The sequence below is a fragment of the Rhinoraja longicauda genome, chromosome 34, assembly GCF_053455715.1.
Source record: "Rhinoraja longicauda isolate Sanriku21f chromosome 34, sRhiLon1.1, whole genome shotgun sequence".
Classification (NCBI taxonomy): Eukaryota; Metazoa; Chordata; class Chondrichthyes; order Rajiformes; family Arhynchobatidae; genus Rhinoraja; species Rhinoraja longicauda.
The window spans coordinates 16,105,220-16,132,372 of NC_135986.1; the positions used below are offsets into that span (position 1 = coordinate 16,105,220).

The 27,153-nt window shown below is 48.0% G+C and overlaps 3 protein-coding genes and 1 non-coding gene across 4 annotated transcripts; 3 read left to right on the plus strand and 1 right to left on the minus strand.

Annotated features, from left to right (window-relative positions):
- Nucleotides 1–5,755: 5,755 nt before the first annotated feature.
- trnas-cga (transfer RNA serine (anticodon CGA)) lies at nucleotides 5,756–5,837 on the minus strand. The gene has a single exon. It is a non-coding gene; the product is annotated as a tRNA-Ser (tRNA).
- A 14,623-nt stretch (nucleotides 5,838–20,460) lies between these two features.
- LOC144609666 (histone H2B 1/2-like) lies at nucleotides 20,461–20,978 on the plus strand. The gene has a single exon (XM_078428167.1). The coding sequence runs from the start codon at nucleotides 20,476–20,478 to the stop codon at nucleotides 20,848–20,850; it is 375 nt and encodes a 124-aa protein (XP_078284293.1). The 5' UTR covers nucleotides 20,461–20,475; the 3' UTR covers nucleotides 20,851–20,978.
- Nucleotides 20,979–21,621: 643 nt separating this feature from the next.
- Nucleotides 21,622–22,029, plus strand: LOC144609664 (histone H2AX-like). Its single transcript, XM_078428166.1, has one exon. It carries the CDS (start codon nucleotides 21,649–21,651, stop codon nucleotides 22,027–22,029), a length of 381 nt encoding a protein of 126 aa, XP_078284292.1. The 5' UTR covers nucleotides 21,622–21,648.
- A 2,372-nt stretch (nucleotides 22,030–24,401) lies between these two features.
- On the plus strand, nucleotides 24,402–24,725 carry LOC144609450 (histone H4). Its single transcript, XM_078427928.1, has one exon. The coding sequence runs from the start codon at nucleotides 24,414–24,416 to the stop codon at nucleotides 24,723–24,725; it is 312 nt and encodes a 103-aa protein (XP_078284054.1). The 5' UTR covers nucleotides 24,402–24,413.
- Nucleotides 24,726–27,153: the final 2,428 nt, after the last annotated feature.

Consider the following 27,153-nt stretch of genomic DNA (forward strand, 5'->3'; position numbering starts at 1 on the left):
CCCAGGGCGGAGCCAGATGAGTTTGTGAATTCTGATGGTGTCCGCGGCCTTTGCCCTGCTGCTCCAGCACACAACAGCGAAGAAGCTTGCACTGGCTAACACCGTTTGGTACAACATCAGGTATTTCAACCCACACCACTCAACAAAGTCTTTGACCACACCTCTGCATTCAGCTTCCCTCCCCTCACTGATGCAGCCCACAATTGCAGAGTCATCCAAAAACTTCTGCAGGTGGCAGGAGTCTGAGCTATATCTGAAGTCCGAGGTGTAGATGTTGAACAGGAAGAGAGAGAGTACCGTCCCCTGTGGGGCCCCCATGTTGCTCACTACCATGTCCGAGACACAGTTCTGTTGCCTGACATTGTGGTCGTCCAGTCAGGTAATTAGTGATCCAGGACTCCAATGGTGCATCCACCCGCATCTTCGTCATTTTGCTGCCTAGCAATGCAGACCGGATGGTGTCAAGCACTGGAGAAGTTAAAAAAAGATGACTCTCACAGTGCTCCCGTCTTCCGGAGACATTTTGGTGTCAAATGTGCAACTGGGGAAGCGAAATAGAAACTGTTTTCTCAAGACAGAAACGTGAACAAAATAAATCGTTTCCAAGGCAGAAGAATGAAAAATATCAGAGAAAATTTAATGAAAGAGATAAAGAGCAAAGTAAGAGGCGAGAGATGCAGCCAGTCAGAATCGTGTAAAGTGTAAGCATTTCTGGTGAGATAAAATAAAATGGAAATTTATTGAGAAAGTCAGCGGTGATTCTGTGCAAAGTGAGTCTGAGGGGCAATGGTGGTAAATTGTTGACAGCAGAGTGAGTGAGAAATACTACCAGGTAAGGAAGGCGAGAATTAGACGGGGCCTGAGTGTTGTATTACACTCAGAACGTGCATGCAAAGTGGAACATGGTGCCTGAGAATGTAGTGGATGCAAGAACACGAACAAGTATCTGGAAGAGCACTTGAAGCGTTGCAGTGTACAAGGTTATGGAGCAAGTGCTGATATACTGGACTGGTACAGGGGGGCTCTTATTCGTCAGTATGGAGGGCCACATGGGCTGTCTCTACTGCACAATCCCATGAGTCTGTCAGAGTCACGACAGAGGATACAATGAACCTTGCAGAAATGGCTGTAAATCAGGAACTGGAAGTTAGGGGAATCCCTGAAAAATTTCAATCAAAATTGTTATCTAGACAGCTGTTGGAGCTGAGGGCAGACAAGACTCTGGGCCATCTTCTCCTCATTCTAGAGTTATTAAAAAAGTTACTGTCACAGGAAAAATTGTCGGATAGAACTGCAGGTTTAAATCGAAGATAGATGTTTCTCGATCCGAAACGTCACCCATTCCTTCTCTCCAGTGATGCTGCCTATCCCGCTGATTTACTTCAGCATTTGGTGTCACAGGAAAATGTCAGCTGCTATTACTAAAGAGATAACATGACACTCGAGTAAAACCCAAATCATTTGGGCAAAGTTAACTAGATGCTGAAAGGGAATCCAGTTTTGACCATTTTGACCAATATATCAGTTCACTGAAAGTGACCATCAGGATGAGGGAAGCTGGGTCCACAAGAGATATTTGGGCTCTCAAGATTCAAGGACGCATAATTGTCACTAAATCAAGTGGACCCGTTGGGCCCAAACCTCTTCTTCATTGGTGCAGCACCCTCTCCTCCCCCTCCCCTCTCCTCCCCACTCCCCCCCCCCCCATCCTCCTCACCTCTGCACCCCCTCCCCCCCACTCTCCCCCCTCCCACCCTCACTCCCTCCTCCCCCTCCCTCCCCCAACCCCCCTTCCTCCTCTTTCCTCCCCTCGCTGCCCCTCAACCCCCTCCCCCCTTCTCCTCCCACCCGCTCAACCCCTCCTTGCCCCCTCTCTCCCTCGGAGATAGATTTAAACTTTAAAAATGTGAATAACTTTAAAAATATAACACCTATTTCAATTAAACTTCTTCCACTAGCACCAGATGGTGAGTAAGGGAGTCCTAAAATTGCTGCGCTATCGTGTACCGTTTTGGCTGTAGTTCAGGGACAAACAAACAAACGAGAATTTTAGTATATAGATATGTACCCGCAATAGAACAATGACATGCACACTTGCTGCAGCTTCAAATGTCATTTAACACAGGAGCACACAGATCATAATTAACAATTAAACATACATTAAATTTGTAACCACATTACTTGGTAACCAAAATTGTGCAACAACTGAAATCCATAATGCAGCTAAAAACATGGTGCACAGCAGATCATAGCTGAGGTTAGTATTGTGTCATGTTCAAAAGCACGATAATTACTGGGAAGGAGCTGTTCTTGAACCTGATGACCATGATTTTCAGACTTCTGTACCTTCTTTCTGATGGTAGGAGTGAATTGTGAGCACAGCCAGGGTGGAGTGGTTTTATTATATTAGCTGCCTTTAAAGCAGTGCTTTCTCTGGATCCCTCTGATGGTGGAGAGGTCAGCACATGTGAATGACCTGGTAGTGTCTACCTCCCTCTGTAGTCTCCTTCGTACATGGGCCTTTGAGTTGCCAAACCAGACCGTGATGCAACAGCACGCTTCTGTACACCTGTAAAAGTTCAATAAAGTATTTGTCAAGAAACTGAATTGCTCAATATTTTTAGAAAACAGCATCTGCAGTTCCTCCCGAGCCATATTATACTGATGTGTTCTAAGCTACACTACCCGCCTTTCCACCTATTTCCGTATCATCCACAAACTTGGCCACAAAGCCCTTAATCTCCACTGCCTGTACATGATCCATACCTCTCTATTCCCTGCACATTGTTATGCCTATCTAAAAGCCTCTTGTACACCACTATTGTATCTGCCTCCATCACCTCCCCAGACAATGCGATCAAGGCCCCCACCACTCTGTGTAAAAACACTTGCCCCGCATATCTCCTTTATACTTCCCCCCTCTCAACTTACAGCTATTCCCACGAGTACTGTTCATTTGCAACCTGGGAAAAAAGTTTTGACTGTCGACTTTATCTATGCCTCTAAACATGGGACATGTTTGCAGACATCACAGTTCTCGTCCCTGAATTCCCCAGTTTATGTGACGGATCAGCGCATATTCCTGTTCTCATTCTGTTGCAGATTCCCAGAGCAAACTCGGACACATCCCAACACGACAATGCGATCAATTCACACCGGTGTGAATTGTTAATCTCCTCATCGCCAGCTGTCTTTCTATGTTTCGCCCGTGGAATCTCTCCCCTCGCTCCCCCTTCATTCCGACATAGACTTCTGCACTGAGAGATGTAGCATAGACAGCGCAGAAACAGGCCTTTCGGTCCCAAATATCCATACCGACCATCAGGTATCCATCCGTACTGAACGAGTTTAACAGTACCGACTCTATCTTCAATGCATTGGTGATTCAAGGGCTAGAGATACATAAACACTGTGAGAATCCCCACCACCCACACATGGGGTCGGATCCAGATTTCAACTTCCGTGGACGCGACGTGGGGATGGAATGACCTTCCGAAGCCCCTCATTAGTAGGTTTGTTGCAGACTCGGCTCCCTGGACAATAAACCCAATCTTTATAGTCTCGCCTCTTGACCGATCCGCGCCACCTCGGGCAACATGTTGGTGCATCCCCTGCACCCTCCCCTTTGCACTCTGAGACCCATTCATTCCCTCTGCTCCTCGGGAATATCCCCACTGTTATCCGCGCGGCTGTCATTGGTTTATCATTGTTTTAACCATCTTTACCGGTTTTATTTGTGGATCTGAAAGAAATGTGGGTTCCGTTGGCAAATGCGTAATGGAAAATAAAAGCCGAGTTAAATAGCGGAGGGTAGTTTCGATCTATCGACCTCTGGGTTATGGGCCCAGCACGCTCCCGCTGCGCCACTCTGCTAGTCAGTCTCACGTAAACGAGTGCGTTATGTTGTTCTGTTGTGAACGTTGCATCTTCCCTTGTTTTCTTTTGTCGTTTACTCTCCCGACATCATATGTTTCCCCTTGCTAGCCTTGTCTTTTTTTCCTGACCTAGTTCCCTTCTACTGTATTCATCCGCAACTAAGACAATTCATTCCCTTCGCAGATGCTGCAGGGCCTGCTGAATTTCTCCAAGTCACGGCGGTGTGCGGCTTGGGCGCAGGTGCTGAGCGCGATGCCTCGCACGTGCACTGTCCTTGATGTTGTTAATGGCTGTGGTCGCAGGTTTGGGAGATGTTATTCCAGTGGTCCTGGACAGGAACTGCCATGTTTATAATAGGCAATACACACTGATACACACTGCAGCACCTCATGCTAATGGTGGGCGGTGAATATATTGTGAACTTGATTGGATGCGAATCAAGGGAGCAGCTTTCTCCTGGATGGAGTTCAAATTTCAAATTTTATGGAGGAGCGTTTTATGCAAATTAGGAGTGTTTTACTTAAGATCATGAAAATGCCTTGTGATAGGAATGTGTCGGAAAGAACTGATGATGCTGGTTTAAATCGAAGGCAGAACTGATGATGCGGGAGTAACTCAGCGGGTTAGGCAGCATCTCTGGAGAGAAAGAATGGGTGACGTTTCGGGTCGAGACCCTTCTTCGGACTGATGTCAGGAGAGTGGGCGGGACAGAGATAGAATGTAGTCGGAGACAGTAGGAATGGTGGGAGAACTGGGAATGGGGAGGTTATGGAAAGACAGGGAAAGCAAGGGGTATTTGAAGTTACAGATGTCAATGTTCATACTGCTGGGGTGTAAGCTACCCAAGTGAAATATGAAGTGCTGTTCCTCCAATTTGCGCTGGCAATGGTTTTGCTTCTCTCGGAGCAACAGTGAAAATGAGCGTCACTCCGTTCCGTACTTGTCCTGATGGAATCATTTGGGCTTCCTTGGACTAGGTAATGCGTTGGAGGTTCAAAGAGTGCCGATGGGGGAAGGAGGAATGGATGGGTTGGAGAAACCGAGCACTTGGAGAACTACTTCCGGAAACAAAGGCGCTGATGATGTACTAACTCCACTTCTTTTTAACAGAATTTTGCGGTGGCCCTTCCTGTGTCCGATGCCATTTCAGTAACCGGACTTTAAACTTGATGCTTTATCGGTAGCTGAAATCCCCGGCAACACTTGCAGCGTGTGACAGTTCGGATGACCAGTACTGTCTGACAGCGGCCCGCATCCCGCTCGTATTTGCCGCTGTTTTGCGTCTCACTCCGCGTTTTAGTTCACTGAGATCTGCAACCGTGTAATTGGCATCCATTCAGCTTAGTAGCGATGGGCTTTCGATAAGGCATTGGATACAGAATCTAATGACAGTCCCCCATTCCTCCTAGGGGGCAGAATCAGAGGGGAGTTCCTGGATTGGGGTGGGTTCAGTCAGAACTGCAGACGACCAGGGCTAAAAACAGTTCAGTGACAGGAGCAAGGTGAATCTACACCCTACCTTTTGTACACGAGGTTCAGCGGCTGATATGGCGTTTTATTTTCCTTTCCGTCTTATTTTGTCATTGAATTTTGAATAAGATGACGGCACCAACCCAATGAGCAACAGCCCGTTTCCCCACTAGGAACGTTTTGAGCCTCATTCCGCACTCGAAGGGAATCTGCGCCACATATATCCGACAGCATAATTATCTCAGCTCCCATCACCTGAACAGCGAAGGTAAGCGACTGCCCAATTCATAATCGCCAAAACTAAACTGCGTGACCCGGTGAGGAATAGGTGAGGCCTCATGAGACCTGAAAGTGAAGTAAAACTGTGAGGAGTAGTCGGCCGTTCAGCACCAGGCGCTGAAGATGCTTACGCTGCGAGCAGGGTTCGAACCTGCGTGGGGAATCCCCATTGGATTTCGAGTCCAACGCCTTAACCACTCGGCCATCGCAGCTCTCTTGATCTCATTTGCTGCACCGCGATTCAGAAAAAATAGCGTTGTGAGAAATCGTAATTGGTATATATGCTGGTCTGGGTTTGAAATGTTGTCTCCTTTGTTGTTTGTACACAAATAAAACGGCAGACGATGGAACGCATCGTTCCAATGACAATTGAATAAATGGTTGATATTGCATTGTTTTCGCACGGTTAGCAAGGAAAACGTGTGGACACTGATTGGTCCCTGCCTTCTGTACCAATTATGAAGAGGTTTCGTACGGCCCAAATTTTGTCTATTCCCAGTTATTCTCCGTCATTAATATGTACAATGGCGCGCAGCCGAGTTGTTCAATTTTCCTTATTTTCTGCTATTGTAACACTTTCATATCTGAAGAAGGGTGACGACCCGAAACGTCACCCATTCCTTCTCTTCAGAGATGCTGCCTGTCCCGCTGAGTTACTCCAGTTATTTGTGTCTATCTTCGGTTTAAACTAGCATCTGCAGTTCAATCTTACACACTTTTATATCTCTCTTCCTTTTGTATCAAATCGGCCCGTAGACGGATTTACCGATTCCACGGTATTTCATCCGCCTGATGGCTATTCAGTCGTTTCGGCAAGTTCCTTCATTGCTCCTTAAATTACTCCATACGCGTGATTGTAAATGATTCGTTTTCCATTACTCCTGAGAAGTCAAAATGCCCAGCCAGTGGAGAAACGACACGTCACTTCACGCGGAACGATGAACGAAACACCAGTCGTTCAGGTGAGCACTGATGAATGCTTAGATTTGAAGCTGTTCTCTCAGACGGTTAATTCACCCGATGCACAAATAGGATATGGCTCATTTGAGTGATATCACGTCACTTCACACAATGGGTAAAAGCATGCGTACGTTTAAATCCATTAATCCTGATAGGTATTATTCCCATGGTGTCACCGTAAACACATCAAACCGCTTTCTATCAGAAACCGACGGCTGGTGTATGATGTCACCGAGATGAGTATAAACGAGGGACCTGTTGCAAATAAAGATCCTCGTGAGGTAACGGAAGTAATTGGAAAATGATACATTAACAATCTTTGCAAAAGGACGCCGGTCTGGACTTATTACTTTCGTCTAAATATAATCGGAATGTGTTCTTTCAACAGAGAGGCAAGCGACCAGCTCTGCCGCTGAGCATCATCTAACAGGGCACGGTGACGTGTTCAGACTAATAATCAGATCAGCATGTCCTCAGTTCTCGGGTGGGGTGGAACAGTCCCACGCTCCTTCGTGACGGATCATTTCTCACTCTGCTGCAGGTCTACATTCACTATACCTCCTCCCTCGATTCTGTCCATAGAACCCGACGGTCCTTTCAGGTTAGGCAAAGGTTCACTTGCACCTCCTTCAAACTCATCTACTTTATCCGTTGTTCAACATGTTCGGCGAGACGAAACGTAGACTGGGCGATCATTGAGCTGAACACCTTGGCTCAGTCCGCCTTTACCTACCTGATCTCCCGGATGCCAAACACTTTAATTCCCCTTCCCATTCTCACACTGACCTTTATACCCTCGGCCTCCTCCCTTGTCAGTGAGGCTAATGGCCAATTGGAAGAAAAGCATCTCATATTTCGATTGGGCAGCTTACAATCCAGTGTTATGAATGTTGATTTCCCTAACTTCATGTAACCCTTGCACTTCCTCTCTCTCCACCTCTCCCCCACTCAAGTCGCACCAGGTTCACGTTCTCGCCCAGCAAACAGCTGACAATGGCCCGTTTCCTTTATCGTCATTACGTTTTTGCATACCTTTCATTAATTTGTTCTATATCTCTCCACATCGCTACCAGTATCTCTCGTTTCCCTTTCCCCTGACTAGTCTGAAGCAGGGTCTAAACCCGAAACGTCACCCATTCCTTCTGTCCAGAGATGCTGCCTCTCCCGCTAAGTTACTCCACCATTTTGTGTCTATCTTCGGGTTAAACTAGCATCTGCAATTCTTTCCTACATTTCCCACTTTCAACGAACTATGTACTTGCACTCCTAGATCCTTCAACACTCCCCAGGGGGCTGCCATTCACTGTGAAGGGCCTGCGCTAGTTTGACTTACCAAAATGCAACAACTCGCACTTTCCCGCATTAAACTCAAATAATAATTCCGTCGCCCACTTGCCTAACTGATCAACATATTGCAGTAATTTTCTGGTAACTTTCCTCGCTAACTAAGATATCACCAAATCGTTTTTTTTTAAACGACAGAGAGCAATGGACTCAGCACCGATTACTGAGCCACATCTCTATTCACGGCCAGTCCGAAATACAACTTTCCACCGTTCACGATCGACTTAACTCCATGAAACCAATTCACAATCCACGAACTGTCTGCTTTTCCTTTCGCTCCAACCTCTTTCAGAGTACCATCCTGTATCATCCGCTCAAGCAGAACTTTCCAGAGAGCATGGTGCCTCGATCGCTCTGTCACTGTTGCTGCTCGAAGCAAATAGATTGTGGAGGTTAAGATGCTTTTAAATACTCATATAAATATCCATATAAATATACCCTTTTGGTCTCAGTTAGATATAGATCCCGTGCAAGAGTAGTTTACCTTGACTCTTTTCCTTCTCTCCTAAACCAGTACCAGTCTCCTTGACAAGGCTGATGTCTTTAGCCACTTTGCCGTTTGAGGTTCCTCCAGCTGCAGCTGCTCACTGACCTAGTGAGGAAACTATGGTTGGGTCTGGACAACCTCAGCACTGCCGGTGAGATGGAGCGCCACATAAATAGGGACAATATTGAGATGGTTACATTTATGGTGCAGGGACAACGTAGATGGGTTACAACCCGGATAAAGAGTTAGCAGAGAGTGCAGGAATCCCCTGTGGCCATTTCCCTCCAAAACATGCATGCTCTTTGGAAACTGTTGGGGATGACCTGTCAGCGAAGAGTAGCATCAGCAGACAGTGGCACCATGCCAGGCCCTGAGACACAACATAGAAGGGCGAAGACCAACAAAGCAATACTGATAGGAGACTTGTTAGGGGGACGGCAGAAGGTTATGTGGCCGCAGACTGGGTGTCTGCACTCCCAGACAGCAGAATAGTGTGTTGCTTTTCTGATGCGAGGGAGTCTCGGTGCGAGTGCAGAACGTTTACGAGGGTCTGGAGGAGCGACTGTAGAACATTCTCACGGGTGAAGAGGAGAAGCAATAAGTCACTATGCACGTCATATGGAGTTAAGCAAAACGTTTGAAAAGCAGAATCTCAATGGCAGTGATCTCCAGAGTATTCCCGAGACACGCGGTATTGGGTGTAATAATAGGAAGATAGGACAGATTATTGTTTTTGTCAGGTGTTGGAGGTGGGAGCAGTGATTCAAATTGTTGGATCATTGGGATATCTTCTGGACCAAAGCTGACCATTACAATAGGGCAGGGTTGCGCCTGAACTAGAGAGTACCAATATTCTTGCTAGTACTACTGAGGCGGCATAAACTAGAGAGGCAGGAGCAAGGGGAGCGAAGTAGATGGTCAGCAAATGCAAGGGGTGATTGTTAGGTGGAGGCAATGATCACTCATTCTCAAACTGGGAGAAATTACGCAATATGGTGAGGTAGATGGGGTGAAGTGTGTTTATTTCAACGCAAATGTGTATCGAGTGTAAAGCAGATGAACGTAGAGCCCGGGTCAATGTTTGAAACTTATCCTTGTCCCACCTTCCCATGCTTGGCCTATATTCATCTAAATCTTTCTAAGCCATGTACCTGCATCAATGCATTTTAAATGTTGACACAGTACCTGCTGCAACTATATCCCCTGGCAGCTCGCTCCAAATACACACCACGCTGTGTGTGAAAAGGTTGTCCCTCAGGTTCCCACTGAATAATTCCCCTCTCACCATGAACCTATATCCTCTGGTTCTCTAATACCCTACTCTGGATGAAATACTCAGTGCATCTACCCTATGTATTCCTCTAATGATTTTATACCCCTCTATCTGATCACCCCTCTTCCTGCTGCTCTCGAAAGTAAAATGCCCGAGGCTGCCCAACCTTTCTGTACAACTCAGACCCTTAAAATCTGGCAACATTCTCGTGAATCTTCTCTGCACTCTTCCCATCGTGACAATATCTTTGAAGACAAACTACGGAAAGATAGTAAAGCAACAGTGTTGGCGTAGTGGCCAAATGTAACTTCCCCAATACTCAACAGACATGCTCAGTACAAAAGACCTGGAAGGGGTAGAATGTATTTATTTTATTTGATGCATCCGAGAATGTTTCCTGAAACAGTGTCTGGATAGTGCAACCCGAGGAGGGATCAGACTGGACCATGTACGGAGAAACAAATATGGCCAGGTGACTGGTGTTTCAGTGGATAATATTGTCCGTACCGTCAGCACATACGTACTTTAAGAGAGTCATGAGTAAGGATAAGTCTGGATCTTGGGGTAACGTATTGGGATAAGCCATTATGAGCAGGAGCTAGCGAGAAACAAAATGAGAGAATATTATTAGGTAAAAGTCCACATGGGAGTCGATAAAAGTCTAGTTATTCAGAATTCAGTTCCAGTATACTCCTGTAAGAAGGGAGGATAAGGAGGCAAGTTAATGGAACCTTAAATGACCAAAGACCATGCAAATTTGATCATAACGTCAAAGGTTGTCTATATAAGGTACAGACAGATGAATTCAGATGGTTAATTTGAGGAGTAGTGAGCAAGCAAGAAAATAAAACAAGTGAGCAGTTAGAAGGGTCAAAATGTCCCGTGAAATGTCACTGACATCGGATAAAAGAAAATCCCAAGGCTTTTTGTGCGGACTTGAACCGCACAAAAGCCGTTGTGTGGTCCGAGCTGAACCTATCATTCTGCACCGTGTTCCTCCGCGTTAGAAATGCGGCACCTGACCATGACGCAATAAGACAGAATACAATGCATCTGTAGAAGTTTTGCCAGAGTGTTCGGAGTCATGTCAGATTGATTTAAACTTCGGAGAAAGCAAAGACGCTGGCGCACCTTTATCGTGATGGTATCTACTTGCTTGGCCCAGAACAGGTGGTGCTCGCGGTGGATGAACGTGAGGGGGGAGGGGAAGACAACGAGGACCCGGCTTGGGGGGGGGGGGGGGGGGGCGCCGTGAGGGATGGTGGGAGAACAAGGGGGACCCGGTGTGGGGGAGGGGGGATCTCTAGTTTAGATTCCTCTGCCCATGGGATAAGTCTGCGTTTGTTTGTTTCTTTGTTCATTTGTTCCGGTGAAGGCGCTGTGCACAGGACAGCCAGCCAACTGTCGCTTGTGTTTGTCTTTTTGTTTTCACTTTTAATTTCAAGTTTTTGTGCACCCTGTGTGTTGTGACTGTCGGCAGACCAATTTCCCTCCGGGGAAGAATAACGTCTTATCGTATCGTATCGTATCGGATGTATAGCATCCAAGATGTTAACGCCAGGAATTTGATGCCATTACCTCCCTTCATCATCGACCCTCAATCTAAATAGATGCTGCTCAATTAGATCACAGTAAAATTGGTGGTTGGTGGCGGACACAGGATGCGGTGGGCCGAAGAGCCTGATTCTGTCTTAAATAACTTTGATTATTTAATCAAACAATGACTTGCAATATAGACCCGCGGTGCCTTTAAGAGGGGAATTTTCTGAACGTTCCCTGAAGACAGAAGCACCTTCACTGGTTGATTGGAGCCAGGCCCATCCACGAGATTCACGCGGGAATACGGGAGGCGGTGGGCGGGGGACTCTGGGCCTGCGGCTGATTGGGTCATTCATTGAGTGGCGGTAAAACAGCGCCGGGTGAAAAAGGAGGAGTCGGCTCTAGCGCATCATTCACCCGGAGACTTGGCGCGTTGAGATGGACGGGTTATGGGCACTTTGCTTGGCTTTTGCTGCAACCTATTCAGCGCAGCCGCCCTCTCTGCATCTCCCGGCCGATAAATGTTGGCTGTCTCCTCAATTCCGCAAAGACTGCGGGTTTGTGGGGATTTCTGGTCGCGAGTGCGTGCAGAGAGGCTGCTGCTTAGATGCAGATAGTGCGCATATTCCGCCGTGTTTCTATTCACTTGACAACCTGCCGGGTGTGTATCTTTCTGGCCACTGTGTTCTGGGGATTCGCCGATCTCTTTAATCCTGATACTCGCGGTTATCAAGGTCAATCACCAGTTCATCGAGACTCCTCTCGTGTGGAGCGGGTTACATTGTTCGCCGCTGAAACGTAGAATTTTGATCGTATTTTAGTCATTCTGTGAGGGTGCTTTCCCGCTGTTTGGTATCAGTCATGTTACCGTGGAGGAGGGAAAGGGAGGGGCTGGGGCTGAGCGCCCCTTTGTTACTACACGCCAGCCCCCACCCCCAAATCAATAGACAGCGGCAGATCAGCCGCATCTGTGCGGGGCAGGGAGCTGGTCACATGGGTTTACATTGGAGAGGGTGTAGATGGGAGCTATGGTTTGTGACCTGTTGTCCCGGGTCTCGACTATACAGTGCATTATCTAACAGCCTTTCATTGCCCATTCCACAGTGTGCACAAAGGACGGGCAGATTCTGGTCGCTATCGCCAAGGATGTGACGCTGCCCCCTGTAAACCTGAGCACGGTGTACGTGAAGAATGGGTCCGGAGCCGACTGCTGTCCCACCGCCGTCTCCGCAGATGTTGTGCTCTTCCAGTTCGCGCTCATCGAGTATGGCACCACGCAGCGGGTAGGTGTTGGGGTGGGGGTCATGACAGTCGCCCGCGCAGGCACTGATGGTCTTTTGTTTCATGTAGATGTACGGAGGGAATGTGGTTTATGAAACGGACGTGTTGGGACAGTTGGAGATCTTGCCTGGAGCTCTGGCCTCGGTGAGCCGGGATAGTCCGTTCAGGTGAGTTTGGGAACGGCTTATACGGCGAGTGGGTGGTGAGGAGACAAGTGTCCGTTCTCTTTCAGGCTCCACGTGCAGTGCAGTTACGAGTGAAGCCAGGAGTCCGAGCTGCAGGTGACGCTCCGTATAGACTCGCTTACTCCGCCACGTCCTGCCAATGAGACCGCCCACCTTCTTCTGGAGCTGCGAATAGCGAGAGGTAGCGAGTGTTCCGTTGCTCAGTATCCAACTGCAGGCTCTCTGCAAATACATACAGGCCGCCCTTTCTCTCTGCAGATGGCAGATACCGGAGATGGTACGTGGCCAGTGACTACCCGATCGTCAGTGTGCTGCGGGACCCCGTGTTTGTGGAGGTTCGTGTGCTGAACCACAACGACCCGACCCTTGTGCTGGTTCTCGATGACTGCTGGGCGACCCCAGGGCCCGAGCCTTATTCGGGGTCCGGCTGGGACCTCCTGGTGAACAGGTGAGAGGCAGGGACCGTGAGTGAGATTGGGGAAGCCATTGGTGAGTGTGAGGCCCGCTGAAGATCCCCTCGCTGTCTTTCTCTATTAAACCCTCTGTTCCTCTGTCGCAGGTGCCCGTTTGTTGGTGACAACTACAAAACCCGCCTGGTCCCCGTGAGCGCCGCTTCCCACCTGCGCTTCCCAACGCACCATCAGCGGTTTGTAGTCAGCAGTTTCACTTTCTGGGACCGCGTTTCGGCCCGGGCTCTATGCGGAGAGGTGAGTTTCCGGCGGTTTTGCGCGGGCACTCACTTGGCTGCGCTGCTTTCCCGCGTCTTTGGAACAGTGGGGCGTCCCCTGTTCCCCATTGACTGGAGAAGCATTGACCTTGGGCCGTGGCACTGACCATCCCACACTCTCCCTCTCCAGGTTTACTTCCACTGTAGAGCTGAGGTTTGCTTTCCCTCCCACCGTGAGAACTGCGCGGCTTCCTGCAGCCCCAGTAAGTACATCTGACGGCGGGATGGGGTCGTTGATCAGGTTGCGTTGATTGCCCGCCCCTATTCCCCCTCAAGTGCAGTGAACGGCCGTGATTCGTCCGCTGCCCTCGGCTGTTCAGGGTTTAAACCGGTCTTCGGAGGAACTGCGATATTGTTAAACAGGAATGGGGCGGAAGCAGTGCGGGAACCTACTCCTTGACTGGTGCCTTTTGTTCGCGTACCAGGGGTCAGTAACTGCGTCGCCGATGCACAAAGTGACCAGCGTGCGCGGTGGTCGAGGGAGTGTGAGGCCCGCGGTCAGTTGCCGGAGATACTGACAGTCTGGTTATGGGCGGTGAGGACGTTATTCGATGCAATTAGTTACCCATGGCGGGCGGTGGAAAGACTAAGATGACAGTTTTCGGGTAGAATTTATAGCCTCGCGTTTGTTCGTGGCGGGAGGTAACGTCGGTGAATGAACCAACATTCACAGCGCCCCAGAGGTTGGTCGGACGATCGGGTAAAGTTTTCTACCCGCACTCGCCCCCTGTCGGCACCGACTGGCCGGCACTTGGAGTAGATTATCGGAGATAAGGTCCACCTACGGCCCGAGGAGTGGCCGGGGCTCGTGATATTGACTACGACAGTGGTCCCAGATCTCATCGTCTTCTGCAGCGTGGAGGTGCTGTGAAGCTGTTAATTTTAGTCCTAAACGGCGTTCTGCCTCGGCTCTTCCCCCACCTGGAGAACCGACTGACCGTTGTCCCGGCAAATGTGGTAAACTATGCTCCCTCTTGTCTTATCCCATCCCCCAGAAAGTCGAAGAAGCGCAAAGGAGCGGGCTGGGATCTTGGTGACGGCCGCTGGTCCCATTATTCTCTTGGAAGACGAGGAACGCTTGTCTGCTGGGCTCCCCCAGCAGGACGAAGGTAAATGATGTGGCTGTAACTGGCAAGGGCGCGAGTTCCTGGAGCCGCTCTAACCCTGTCTTGTTCCCACAGACGCTGCTGCTGATGTTCCGTCCTTGGTCCTTCCTGGAATTGCGGCCGGGACGGCGCTGCTCTCCGTGACTCTACTGGTCGGCACTGTGGCTCTATGGAAACGGGAGACTGGTGTGAGGGCGGGTTGTGTGGGCAGTTCCCTGGAACTGTAGGTGGCTGTTGGAGAATAAACTGCCGCTGTCACTGACCCCCGCTCTCGTTGCTTTTTTTATTCGCAGCGCTTTGCTCCGCATTCCAGTGCGTTGTTGGTGATTATAGTCGATGGCAGCGTCTGCAGATCAGCACCAAACTTTCGGCTCCGATTGTATCAGAATTCAGTCGGTCGAACTCTGTTCCACTTGTCAGAGTTTGTCGGGCAATTGCCTGACTGCGGGTTACTCTTATCATATCATATATATATACAGCCGGAAACGAGCCTTTTCGGCCCACCAAGTCCGTGCCGCCCAGCGATCCCCGTACATTAACACTATCCTACACCCACTAGGGACAATTTTAAAAAAAACCATTTACCCAGCCAATTAACCTATATACCTGTACGTCTTTGTCGTTGGTCGGGCCGTTTGATGGCGGCTCCATCTGAGATCATGGAGATATTTGCTAAATGGCTTTACATTCTGTCATCTTTAAACTAAGTAGTGGGGGGAGGGGTTGACAAATTGGGAATATGAAGATGGAGTTAAAGGGGAAGCGAATACAGGAGAAACTGTAAAGGACTCTCGAATGAATGGGAAGCGAAGTTCTAGAAGGGATATGAGAATAAGGTCAGGGCCAATTGTGACCCGTGTGAGAGGGGAGGTGAATACCGAAGTTAAAGTGTTGTATTTAAATGCGCGAAGTATAAAAAATAAAGTGGATGAGCTTGAGGCTCAGTTAGACATTGGCAAGTATGATGTTGTGGGAATCACAGAGACATGGCTACAAGAGGACCAGGGCTGGGAGCTGAATATTCAGGGGTACACAACGTACAGAAAAAAACAGGTAGGTGGGGAGAGGGGGCGGGGTAGCTCTGTTGGTAAGGAATGATATTCACTCCCTTGCAAGGAGTGACATAGAATCAGGAGTTGTAGAATCAGTATGGATACAGATGAGGAATTGTAAGGGTAAAAAGACCCTAATGGGAGTCATCTACAGGCCCCCAAACAGTAGCATCGACATAGGGTGCAAGTTGAATCAGGAGCTAAAATTGGCATGTCACAAATGTAATGCTACGGTGGTCATGGGAGATTTCAACATGCAGGTAGACTGGGAAAATCAGGTTGGTAATGGACCCCAGGAAAGAGTTTGTGGAGTGCCTCCGAGATGGATTCATAGAACAACTTGTACTGGAGCCTACTAGGGAGAAGGCAATTCTGGATTTAGTGTTATGTAATGAACCTGACCTGATAAGGGGACTTGAGGTAAATGAGCCATTAGGAGGCAGTGACCACAATATGATAAGTTTTACTCTAGCAAATTGAGAGGGAGAAGGGAAAATCGGAGGTGTCAGTATTACAGTATAGCAAAGGGGATTACAGAGGCATGAGGCAGGAGATGGCCAAAATTGACTGGAAGACTGTGGAACAGCAATGGCAGGTATTCCTGGGAATAATGCAGAAGTTGCAGGATCAATTTATCCCAAAGAGGTGGAAAGATTCTAAGGGGAGTAAGAGGCACCCGTGGCTGACAAGGGAAGTCAAGGACAGCATAAAAATAAAAGGGAAGAAGTATAACATAGCAAAGAAGAGTGGGAAGCCAAAGGATTGGGACTCTTTTAAAGAGCAACAGAAGATAACTAAAAAGGCAATACGGGGAGAAAAGATGAGGTACGAGGGTAAACTAGCCAATAATATAAAGGAGGATAGTAAAAGCTTTTTTAGGTATGTGAAGAGGACTAAAATAGTCAAGGCAAATGTGGGTCCCTTGAAGACAGAAGCAGGGGAATTTATTATGGGAACAAGGAAATGGCAGACGAGTTGAATCGGTACTTTGGATCTGTCTTCACTAAGGAGGATACAAACAATCTCCCAGATGTTCTAGTGGCCAGAGATCCTAGGGTGACAGAGGAACTGGAGGAAATCCACATTAGGCAGGAAAAAGTTTTGGGTAGACTGATGGGACTCAAGGCTGATATTCCCCAGGGCCTGATGGTCTGCATCCCAGGATGCTTAAGGAGGTGGCTCTAGAAATTGTGGACGCATTAGTGATTATTTTCCAATGTTCTATAGATTCCGGGTCAGTTCCTGTGGATTGGAGGGTAGCTAATGTTGTCCCACTTTTCAAGAAAGGATGGAGAGAGAAAACGGGAAATTATAGACCAGTTAGTCTGATATCAGTTGTGGGGAAGATGCTGGAGTCAATTATAAAAGACGAAATTGCAGAGCATTTGGATCGCAGTAACAGGATCGTTCCGAGTAAGCATGGATTTACGAAGGGGAAATCGTGCTTGACTAATCTACTGGAATTTTTTGAGGATGTAACTAGGAAAATTGACAGGGGAGAGCTGGTGGATGTGGTGTACCTCGACTTTCAGAAAGCCTTCGACAAGGTCCCACAGAGGAGATTGGTGGGCAAAATTAAAGCACAAGGTATTGGAGGTAGGGTACTGACATGGATAGAAAGTTGGTTGAAAGACAGAAAGCAAAGAGTGGGGATAAATGGGTCCCTTTCAGAATGGAAGGCAGTGACTAGTGGGGTACCGCAAGGCTCGGTGTTGGGACCGCAGCTATTTACAATATACATCAATGACTTGGATGAAAGGGTTAAAATTACCATTAGCAAATTTGCCGAGGATACAAAGCTAGGTGGCAGTGTGAACTGTGAGGAAGGTGCTATGAGGTTGCAGGGTGACTTGGACAGGTTGTGTGAGTGGGCGGATGCATGGCAGATGCAGTTTAATGTGGATAAGTGTGAGGTTATCCACTGGTGATAAGAATAGGAAGGCAGATTATTACCTGAATGGTGTCAAGTTAAGAAAAGGGGACATTCAACAAGTTCTGGGTGTCCTAGTGCATCATTCACTGAAAGGAAGCATGCAGGTACAGCAGGCAGTGAAGAAAGCCAATGGAATGTTGGCCTTCTTAACAAGAGGAGTTGAGTATAGGAGCAAAGAGGTCCTTCTGCAGTTGTACAGGGCCCTAGTGAGACAGCACCTGGAGTACTGTGTGCAGTTTTGGTCTCCAAATTTGAGGAAGGATATTCCTGCTATTGAGGGCGTGCAGTGTAGGTTTACTAGGTTAATTCCCGGAATGGCGGGACTGTCATATGTTGAAAGACTGGAGCGACTAGGTTTGTATACACTGGAATTTAGAAGGCTGAGAGGGGATCTTATCAAAACGTATAAGATTATTAAGGGGTTGGACACGTTAGAGGCAGGAAACATGTTCCCAATGTTGGGGGAGTCCAGAACAAGGGGCCACAGTTTAAGAATAAAGGGTAGTCCATTTAGAACATAGATGTGGAATTCTCTGCCTCAGAAGGCAGTGGAGGCCAATTCTCTGAATACATTCAAGAGAGAGCTAGATAGAGCTCTTAAGGATAGCGGAGTCAGGGGGTATGGGGATAAAGCAGGAACGGGGTACTGATTGAGAATGATCAGCCATGATCACATTGAATGCCGGTGCTAGCTCGAAGGGCCGAATGGCCTCCTCCTGCACCTATTGTCTATTGTCTATCTTAGTACACTGAGCATCGTCGACGGTCAGTGGACGGTTCTCCTGGCTTTCCTGACGGACAAGAGTTTCGGGTCAATGACTGTAGTGGTTCACGTATGTGGTTAGAGAGCGAATAAAGTATAGAAATGGTATGTGGACTGGATTTAATATTCAGAATGCGCGGTTACTGGAATGTTCTCGCAAACAATGGGCAATGAAAAAATTAGATTCCAGATTTGTTGCGCTCTTTCTATCTCTGCTCCTGGGGCGAAGGCCTTCGGTACATTGGCCTTCAACATTCGAGGCAATGAGCATGGAATTTAGGACGTGGTTAGTTGTAGAAGACGTTGTTGATACAGCACTTGGAACATTCTGCACAGTTTTGGTTATTCAGTTCAGGAAAATAAACAGTTAAGTTTCAAAGTGTAGAGATGCATAAGGATATTGCCAGGACTCGAAGGCCTGAGCCATTGGGTGAGGTTTGTCTAGCTAGCACTTTTCTCCTTTGAAGACAGGAGGTTGAACTTTAAAGATGTATAAAATCACGAAGCAAATAGCACACCACTAATTTCCATCCCGCTCTTAAATGTACCTGGACCATCTCCCACATCTCCCTACGGTTTCTGGATCTCACCATCTCCATCACAGGAGACAGACTAGTGACTGATATCTTCTTCAAGCCCACTGACTCCCACAGCTATCTGGACTACACTTCTTCCCACCCTGTCTCCTGCAAAAAATGTCTATCCCCTACTCCCAATTCCTCCGTCTATGCCGCATCTGGGCCAGGATGAGGTGCTTTTTACACCAGGGCATCAGCGATGTCCTCATTCTTTAGCAAACGGGGCTTCCCCTCCTCCATTACAGATGAGACTCTCACTAGGGTCTCTTCTATATCCTGCAGCTCAGCGCTTGACCTCCCCTATTCGTAACAAGGATAGAGCCCCCCTTGTCCTCATCAGCTAACGTATCGAACAAATTATCCTCCAAAATTTCCGTCAACTCCAACGGAATACCACTACTGGCCACATCATCCAATCTCCTCCCATTTCTGCATTTCGCAGAGACCATTCCCTCCATAACTCCCTGGTCCACACGTCCCTTCCTACCCAAACCACCCCCTCCCCGGGTACTTTCCCCTGCAACCGCAGGAGAAGCAACACCTGTCCCTTTACCTCCGCCCTCGACTCCATCCATGGATCCAAACAGTCTTTCATAGTGAGGCAGAGTTTCACCTGCACCTCTTCCAACCTCATCTACTGCATCCAGGTGTCAACCTCTACATCGGTGAGACCAAGCGCAGGCTCGGCGATCGTTTCGCTGAACACATCAGCTCAGTCCGTCCTATCTCCCTGATCTCCTGCTGGCTCAGCACTTCAACTCCCCCTCCCATTCCGAATCTGACCTTTCTGACCTGGGCCTCCATTGTCAGAGTGAGGTCCAGCGCAAAATGAAGGAACAGCACCTCATAATTCGTTTGGGTAGTTTACACCCCAGCGGTATGAACACTGATTTTTCAGCTAGTCCCTGCTTTCCCTCTCTCCCCCCCCCCCCCCCCCCCCCACCTCCCAGTTTTCCCACTGGTCTTTCTATCTCTGACTACATTCTATCTTTGTCCCGCCCATTACCCTGACATTAGTCTGAAGAAGGGTCTCGACCCGAAACGTCACCAATTTCTTCCCCGAGATGCTGCCTGACCCGTTGAGTTACTTCAACGTTTTTTGTCTACCTGTGGTCCCATATCCATGTTCTCCAGCGATGCTGCCTCACCTGCTGAGTTATTCCGGCACTTTCATATTTCAATAATTGCTCCACTAATGAACTTGTACTAGCTGACCTTTAATTGCAAGGTGTTTTCCTTTCTCATGTTTTATCCCACGGGACGTCAGTATCCCGTACTCACCACGGTGAAGGATGACAAACGACAGCTTTCGGGGCTTTCTGCTGTATTAAACAGCAGCGGCCACTGCACCAGATCGGCGCCAATTCCTAGTCCGCAGAGTGACCCTGACACGACACATGACAGTGGGAGCGGCTTCTGATTGGTGCAGCGAGGGATTGTGACGTTCCCCTCATATATCCAATCAGAGCGTTTACGGGGAGATGTAATTATTCATGTCTCCGACCACCCAATGACGATCCGCTCCTGCTCCATCCCTCATTAGCATAGGGCGACGCGCTGCCTATTTAATCCTCGCTCCGATCGGCGTCTGGTCTCTTCTGTGTTTGAAATCCACCGAGGAAATGCCTGAGACGTCGAAAGCAGCTGCCAAGAAGGGCGCAAAGAAAGCTTTGCCGAAATCTACAGGCAAAGCGGGCAAGAAGCGCAGGAGGTCGAGGAAGGAGAGTTACGGCATCTACATCTACAAAGTGATGAAGCAGGTTCACCCCGACACCGGCATCTCCTCCAAGGCCATGAGCATCATGAACTCGTTCGTCAACGATATTTTCGAGCGAATCGCAGGCGAGGCTGCCCGCCTGGCCCATTACAACAAACGGTCGACCATCAGCTCCCGAGAGATTCAGACCGCCGTGCGCCTGCTTCTTCCCGGGGAGCTGGCCAAGCACGCCGTGTCGGAAGGGACAAAGGCGGTGACCAAGTACACCAGCTCCAAGTAAAGATCCGCACATTGTTGACAAAATACCGAAAACCCAACGGCTCTTTTAAGAGCCACCCACATTCTCGCAGAAAGAGTTGTCCTAATGTTTGGACATTGAATCGCAGCAGAGTTGTTTCAGGATATTTTTGTTGGGCAAATTATTTCACATTATGTTTAGTGATGAAATGTTTCAATACGCGGGATATTCCCGGTATCCATGTTACGTTCCTGTCCATTAAACAGAAGTAAAACTCCTTCACGTTTGCTTGTCCCAGTCACCATAAGTTGTGTCCACGGGCAGCCGATTAGTGCTGTCGTTGCTGTTTTATTTACTATGGGTACTGCGGTTTATTAACTCCTGTCTTCGTCTCTAACTTCATAATTAACTGGGTTGTGCCGTATTGCCCAGGGTTCAAGGTGGTCAATAATCAAGAGTATTTAATTATCAAATATGCCGTCAACGGAGCTATGGAATTCTTACTCGCAGCAGTATAATTAACATCTTGACGTAATGCACTTAGATAAAAAAATGATAAACAATGATTATGTGATGTAACTAATTGTATTGACATCCAGATTTATAGTTTGGCGGGCTATTTCAAAGTTCTGGTTTTGGAGGGACTAGCAGTTATTTTCAGCGCTTTTGTTGTGGGTTTTGATTGGTAGATAAAACAGTTCAGTGATTCGGTTATTCTTCTGACCAATGAGATCAAGTGCCTTTTCACCAATCATCAGCGGTTTACTGGATTCCTCAAAAATGTACAAGAAGGGCGAGTGTGTGATCATTTTCTCATTTTGCGTGTGCAAGATTCGGGAGATGTCTGGACGAGGAAAAACCAGCGGCAAAGCTCGGGCCAAGGCCAAGTCTCGCTCGTCCCGGGCCGGATTGCAGTTCCCGGTTGGCCGTGTACACAGGCACCTGAGAAAGGGCAACTATGCTCAGCGTGTTGGTGCCGGAGCCCCGGTCTATCTGGCTGCTGTGCTCGAGTATTTGACGGCAGAAATCCTCGAGCTGGCCGGCAATGCGGCCCGGGACAACAAGAAGAGCCGCATCATCCCCAGACATCTGCAGCTGGCTGTCCGCAACGACGAGGAGCTCAACAAGCTGCTGGGAGGGGTGACCATCGCTCAGGGCGGTGTGCTGCCCAATATCCAGGCCGTGCTGTTACCCAAGAAAACTGGCGGAGCGAGCAAGTAAGCGAGAGAAACTGAACATAGTAACCCAAAGGCTCTTTTCAGAGCCACTCACCATGTCTGTGGAAGGGCTAATCTTTCGATGCGGGAAAAGTGTTCATTGTCTCGAAAACCGACCCTGCACATTGAGTTGTGTATACAGTGACGTAGCGGTAGACCAACTGCCTTGCAGCGCCAGAGACCCGATTTCAATCCTGACTAGGGGTGCTTGCCTGTCCGTTCTCCCCGTTTCCTTCCACATTCAAAAGACGTTAATTGGCATAATGTAAATTTACAAAAAAATCCCATGTGTGTGTAGGATCGCGTTCATGTGTGGGGATTGCGTGTCGGTGTTGACTCGCTGGCCCTTAGGGCCTGTTTCCGCGCTGTACCTCTAAACTAAACAAAACATGAAACAGCGGTTGACTGATGCGGAAAGGTAAGTTTTGGCAGATATTCTTACAACAATAAGGTCCCCTGATCTATATAGTTCAAAGCACATTTGGAGGTTGTTGTGTACGGAAGGGTGGTGTGTGGTTTTTGAGATATAGCAGCTCCTTTGGAAGTAAGAATAGAAAGGCAGATTATTATGTGAATGGTGTCAAGTTAGGAGGAGGGGGAGTTCAACGAGATCTGGGTGTCAGTGCATCAGTCAATGAAAGGAAGCATGCAGGTACAGCAGGCAGTAAAGAAAGCCAATGGAATGTTGGCCTTCATAACAAAAGGAGTTGAGTATAGGAGCAAAGAGGTCCTTCTACAGTTGTACCGGGCCCTGGTGAGACCGTACCTGGAGTACTGTGTGCAGTTTAGAGGCAGGAAACATGTTCCCAATGTTGGGGGAGTCCAGAACAAGGGGCCACAGTTTAAGAATAAGGGGTAGGCCATTTAGAACGGAGATGAGGAAGAACTTTTTCAGTCAGAGAGTGGTGAAGGTGTGGAATTCTATGCCTCAGAAGGCAGTGGAGGTCAGTTCATTGGATGCTTTCAAGAGAGAGCTGGATAGAGCTCTTAAGGATAGTGGAGTGAGGGGGAGAAGGCAGGAACGGGGTACTGATTGAGAGTGATCAGCCATGATCGCATTGAATGGCGGTGCTGGCTCGAAGGGCTGAATGGCCTACTCCTGCACCTATTGTCTATTGTCTGAACCTGGATGTTAGTTTTCAGGCTCCTGTCCACCTTCTTAATGGCAGGTGTGAAATAAGGGCATAGCCATGGTGGTGTGGGGCTTTGCAAGCTGCCTTTTTGAGGTAGCAACTGTTGTAGATTCCTTTGATGGGGGCAGGTCAGTACCCGTGATTAACTGGGAGTGTTTACCAGTTTTTGCAATCTTGTTCATTCCTGGGCGTTCGATTTGCCGAACCAGGCAGTGATGCAACCAGTCATAGAGATATGCTCTCTACTGTACACCTGTAGAGGTTCATGAGAGTATTCGTTGACATACAGAATCTCCTCAATCTTCTATAGAAGTAGAAACGTTGATAGGCTTTACTTACGATTGCATCTAAGTGCTGGACCCAGGTCAGATCTACAAAGATGTCCAGTCCCACGAATGACCATTTTCAGGGAGCCATACACCTGTACACCCAGATCTCTGTTTTCTGCAACACACTTCAGGGTCCTACCATTTACGTGCAAGTCATGTCCATTGTTTCATAGGCCAAAATGAAACATCTCTTATTTGCCATCTGCCCTTCCTAGTCCCATCTTCCCAACTGCTCTGGACCGTGTTGCAAAGTTGTGGCTAAGGAAGGTGCGATCCCAAGAGGGATACAATAGGGAAAACTGTGGATCTGGTTAAACGACTAGAGGGTGATGGGGGCAAAGGGGGAGGGGAGGAGAGTGTTGGTAGAAGTTATTTAAACACAGAGAATTCACCGTTCACACCCCTCCACAAGCTAAACATCAGCTGCTGTTCCTCCAATTTCCAAGTGGAAAGGTAAATTGTTGCTGGCCCTGATTTGTCCCGGTCTTTCCTCACCTCCAACTTTCCACACCCTCTCCACTGCCTCCTCAATTTCCTCCACACCCCCTCCCCAATTTCAGGCTCAAGAAGGGTCCAGAGCAAAAACATCACCTATCCCTTTTCTCTTGAGATGCTGGTTACTCCAGCACTTTGTGTCCATCTTTCGTATGAACCAGCATCTGCAGTTCCATATTTCGACCAGTTCAACATGGGGATTGGCGGGAACGCTAAATTTAAATTGTATTGTTTATTGACGGTTGGAAATTGGCGGTTAAAGAAAGCCGAGGGCGGAGCTGGAAGATAAGAGGCGTCCCTCTTTCTGTCCGTCACCCTGATTATGCCTTTCCTCCTCCTCTGCATTTCCCCGGCAGGTCGGGGCGCTGCGTATAAAAGGAGACAGCAACAGCGAGATTGTCACTGAGCAGCGACTCGGGTGCAGCAGCATCATGTCTGGCCGAGGGAAAGGAGGCAAAGGACTGGGCAAAGGCGGAGCAAAGCGGCACCGAAAAGTACTTCGCGATAACATCCAGGGCATCACCAAGCCAGCCATCCGCCGCCTGGCTCGGCGTGGCGGGGTCAAGCGGATCTCGGGTCTGATCTACGAGGAGACCCGCGGGGTGCTGAAGGTTTTCCTGGAGAATGTGATCAGGGACGCGGTCACCTACACCGAGCACGCCAAGCGCAAGACGGTCACTGCCATGGATGTGGTGTACGCTCTGAAACGCCAGGGCCGCACTCTCTACGGGTTCGGCGGCTAAATAATTACCCCTTCATTCGAACACAAAACAAAGGCTCTTCTAAGAGCCGCCCACAGCCTCACAGAGAGAGCAGTGACCACCCGATTTGGTTAATTATAATTTGTTAAAGGTTAACTGGGGCCGATGAGATTTTCAACTAATTATATTGAATGTTGCAGCAGTCATTCTGTGACATTGGTGACCGGTTGTACTGTTGCGGAGTGGTGTCTCCGCCTGTTTAACACCGGTCCGGTGTCGGAACAGCCTGGGCGGCATTCGGTCATGAAGAGAGGCTTTGCTCCATGGAGACAAAGATTCGTGTCGGCGAAATGTCCGCTATTCATTCCCTTCACAGATGCTGTGACCGGTTAAGTTATTCCCAGTATTTGGGAGTCGTCACACAGATGGTGACGGTATGTAGGTTACATTTTCCCTCTGCGGATTGACATATTTAATTCAGAAACAACGGTTCTGAACTTAAAGAAAGGTAACTTTGAGGGTATGAGACGTGAATTGGCCAAGATCGACTACCAATTGATTCTTAAAGGGTTGACGGTGGATATGGAATGGAAGGCATTTAAAGACCGCATGGATGAACTACAACAATTGTTCATCCCAGTTTGGCAAAAGAATAAATCAGGGAAGGTAATGCATCCGTGGCTAACAAGGGAAATTAGGGATAGTATCCAAACAAAAGATGAAGCATACAAATTAGCAAGAAAAAGCAGCCTACCAGAGGACTGGGAGAAATTCAGAGTCCAGCAGAGGAGGACAAAGGGCTTAATTAGGAAAGGGAAAATAGATTATGAAAGAAAACTGGCAGGGAACATAATAACTGACTGCAAAAGTTTTTATAGATATGTGAAGAGAAAAAGATTAGTTAAAACAAATGTAGGTCCCTTGCAGGCAGAAACAGGTGAAATGATCATGGGGAATAAGGACATGGCAGATCAATTGAATAACTACTTTGGTTCTGTCTTCACGAAGGAACACATAAATAATCTGCCGGAAATAGCAGTGGACCGGGGGTCAAATGAGATGAAGGAACTGAGTGAAATTCAGGTTAGTCTGGAAGTGGTGTTAGGTAAATTGAATGGATTAAAGGCCGATAAATCCCCAAGGCCAGATAGGCTGCATCCCAGAGTGCTTAAGGAGGTAGCCCCAGAAATAGTGGATGCATTAGTTATAACTTTTCAAAACTCTTTGGATTCTGGAGTAGTTCCTGAGAATTGGAGGGTAGCTAATGTAACCCCACTTTTCTAAAAGGGAGGGAGAGAGAAAATGGGGTATTACAGACCAGTTAGTCTAACATCGGTAGTGGGGAAAATGCTAGTCAGTTATTAATGATGGGATAGCAGAACATTTGGAAAGTGGTGAAATCATTGGACAAAGTCAGCATGGATGTCTGATGAATCTTATAGAATTTTATAGAGTGGATAAGGGAGAAGCAGTGGATGTGTTATATCTGGACTTCCAGAAGGCTTTTGACAAGGTCCCAATAAGAGATTAGTATGCAAACTTAAAGCACACGGTATTTTGGGTTCAGTATTGATGTGGATAGAGAACTGGCTGGCAGACAGGAAGCAAAGAGTAGGAATAAACGTGTCCTTTTCAGAATGGCAGGCAGTGACTAGTGGGGTACCCCAAGGCTCAGTGCTGGGATCCCAGCTATTTACAATATATATTAATGATTTGGATGAGGGAATTGAATGCAACATCTCCAAGTTTGCGGATGACACGAAGCTGGGGGGGCAGTGTTAGCTGTGAGGAGGATGGTAGGAGGCTGCAAGGTGACTTGGACAGGTTAGGTGAGTGGGCAAATGCATGGCAGATGCAGTATAATGTAGATAAATGTGAGGTTATCCACTTTGGTGGCAAGAACAGGAAAGCAGACTATTATCTGAATGGTGGCCGGATAGGAAAAGGGGGGATGCAACGAGACCTGGGTGTCGTGGTACACCAGTCATTGAAAGTAGGCAAGCAGGTGCAGCAGGCGGTGAAGAAAGCGAATGGTATGTTGGCATTCATAGCGAGGGGATTTTTAGTATAGGTGCAGGGAGGTTCTGCTGCGCATTGGTGAGACCACACCTGTAGTATTGCGTACAGTTTTGGTCTCCTAATCTGAGGAAAGACATTCTTGCCATAGAGAGAGTACAGAGAAGGTTCACCAGATTGATTCCTGGGATGGCAGGACTTTCATGTGAAGAAAGACTGGATAGACTCGGCTTGTACTCGCTGGAATTTAGAAGATTGAGGGGGGATCTTATAGAAACTTACAAAATTCTTAAGGGGTTGGACAGGAAGATGCAGGAAGATTCTTCCCGATGTTGGGGAAGTCCAGAACAAGGGGTCGCAGTTGAAGGATAAGGGGGGAGTCTTTTAGGACCAAGATGAGAACGTTTTTTTTCAGAGTGGTGAATCTGTGGAATTCTCTGCCACACAAGGTAGT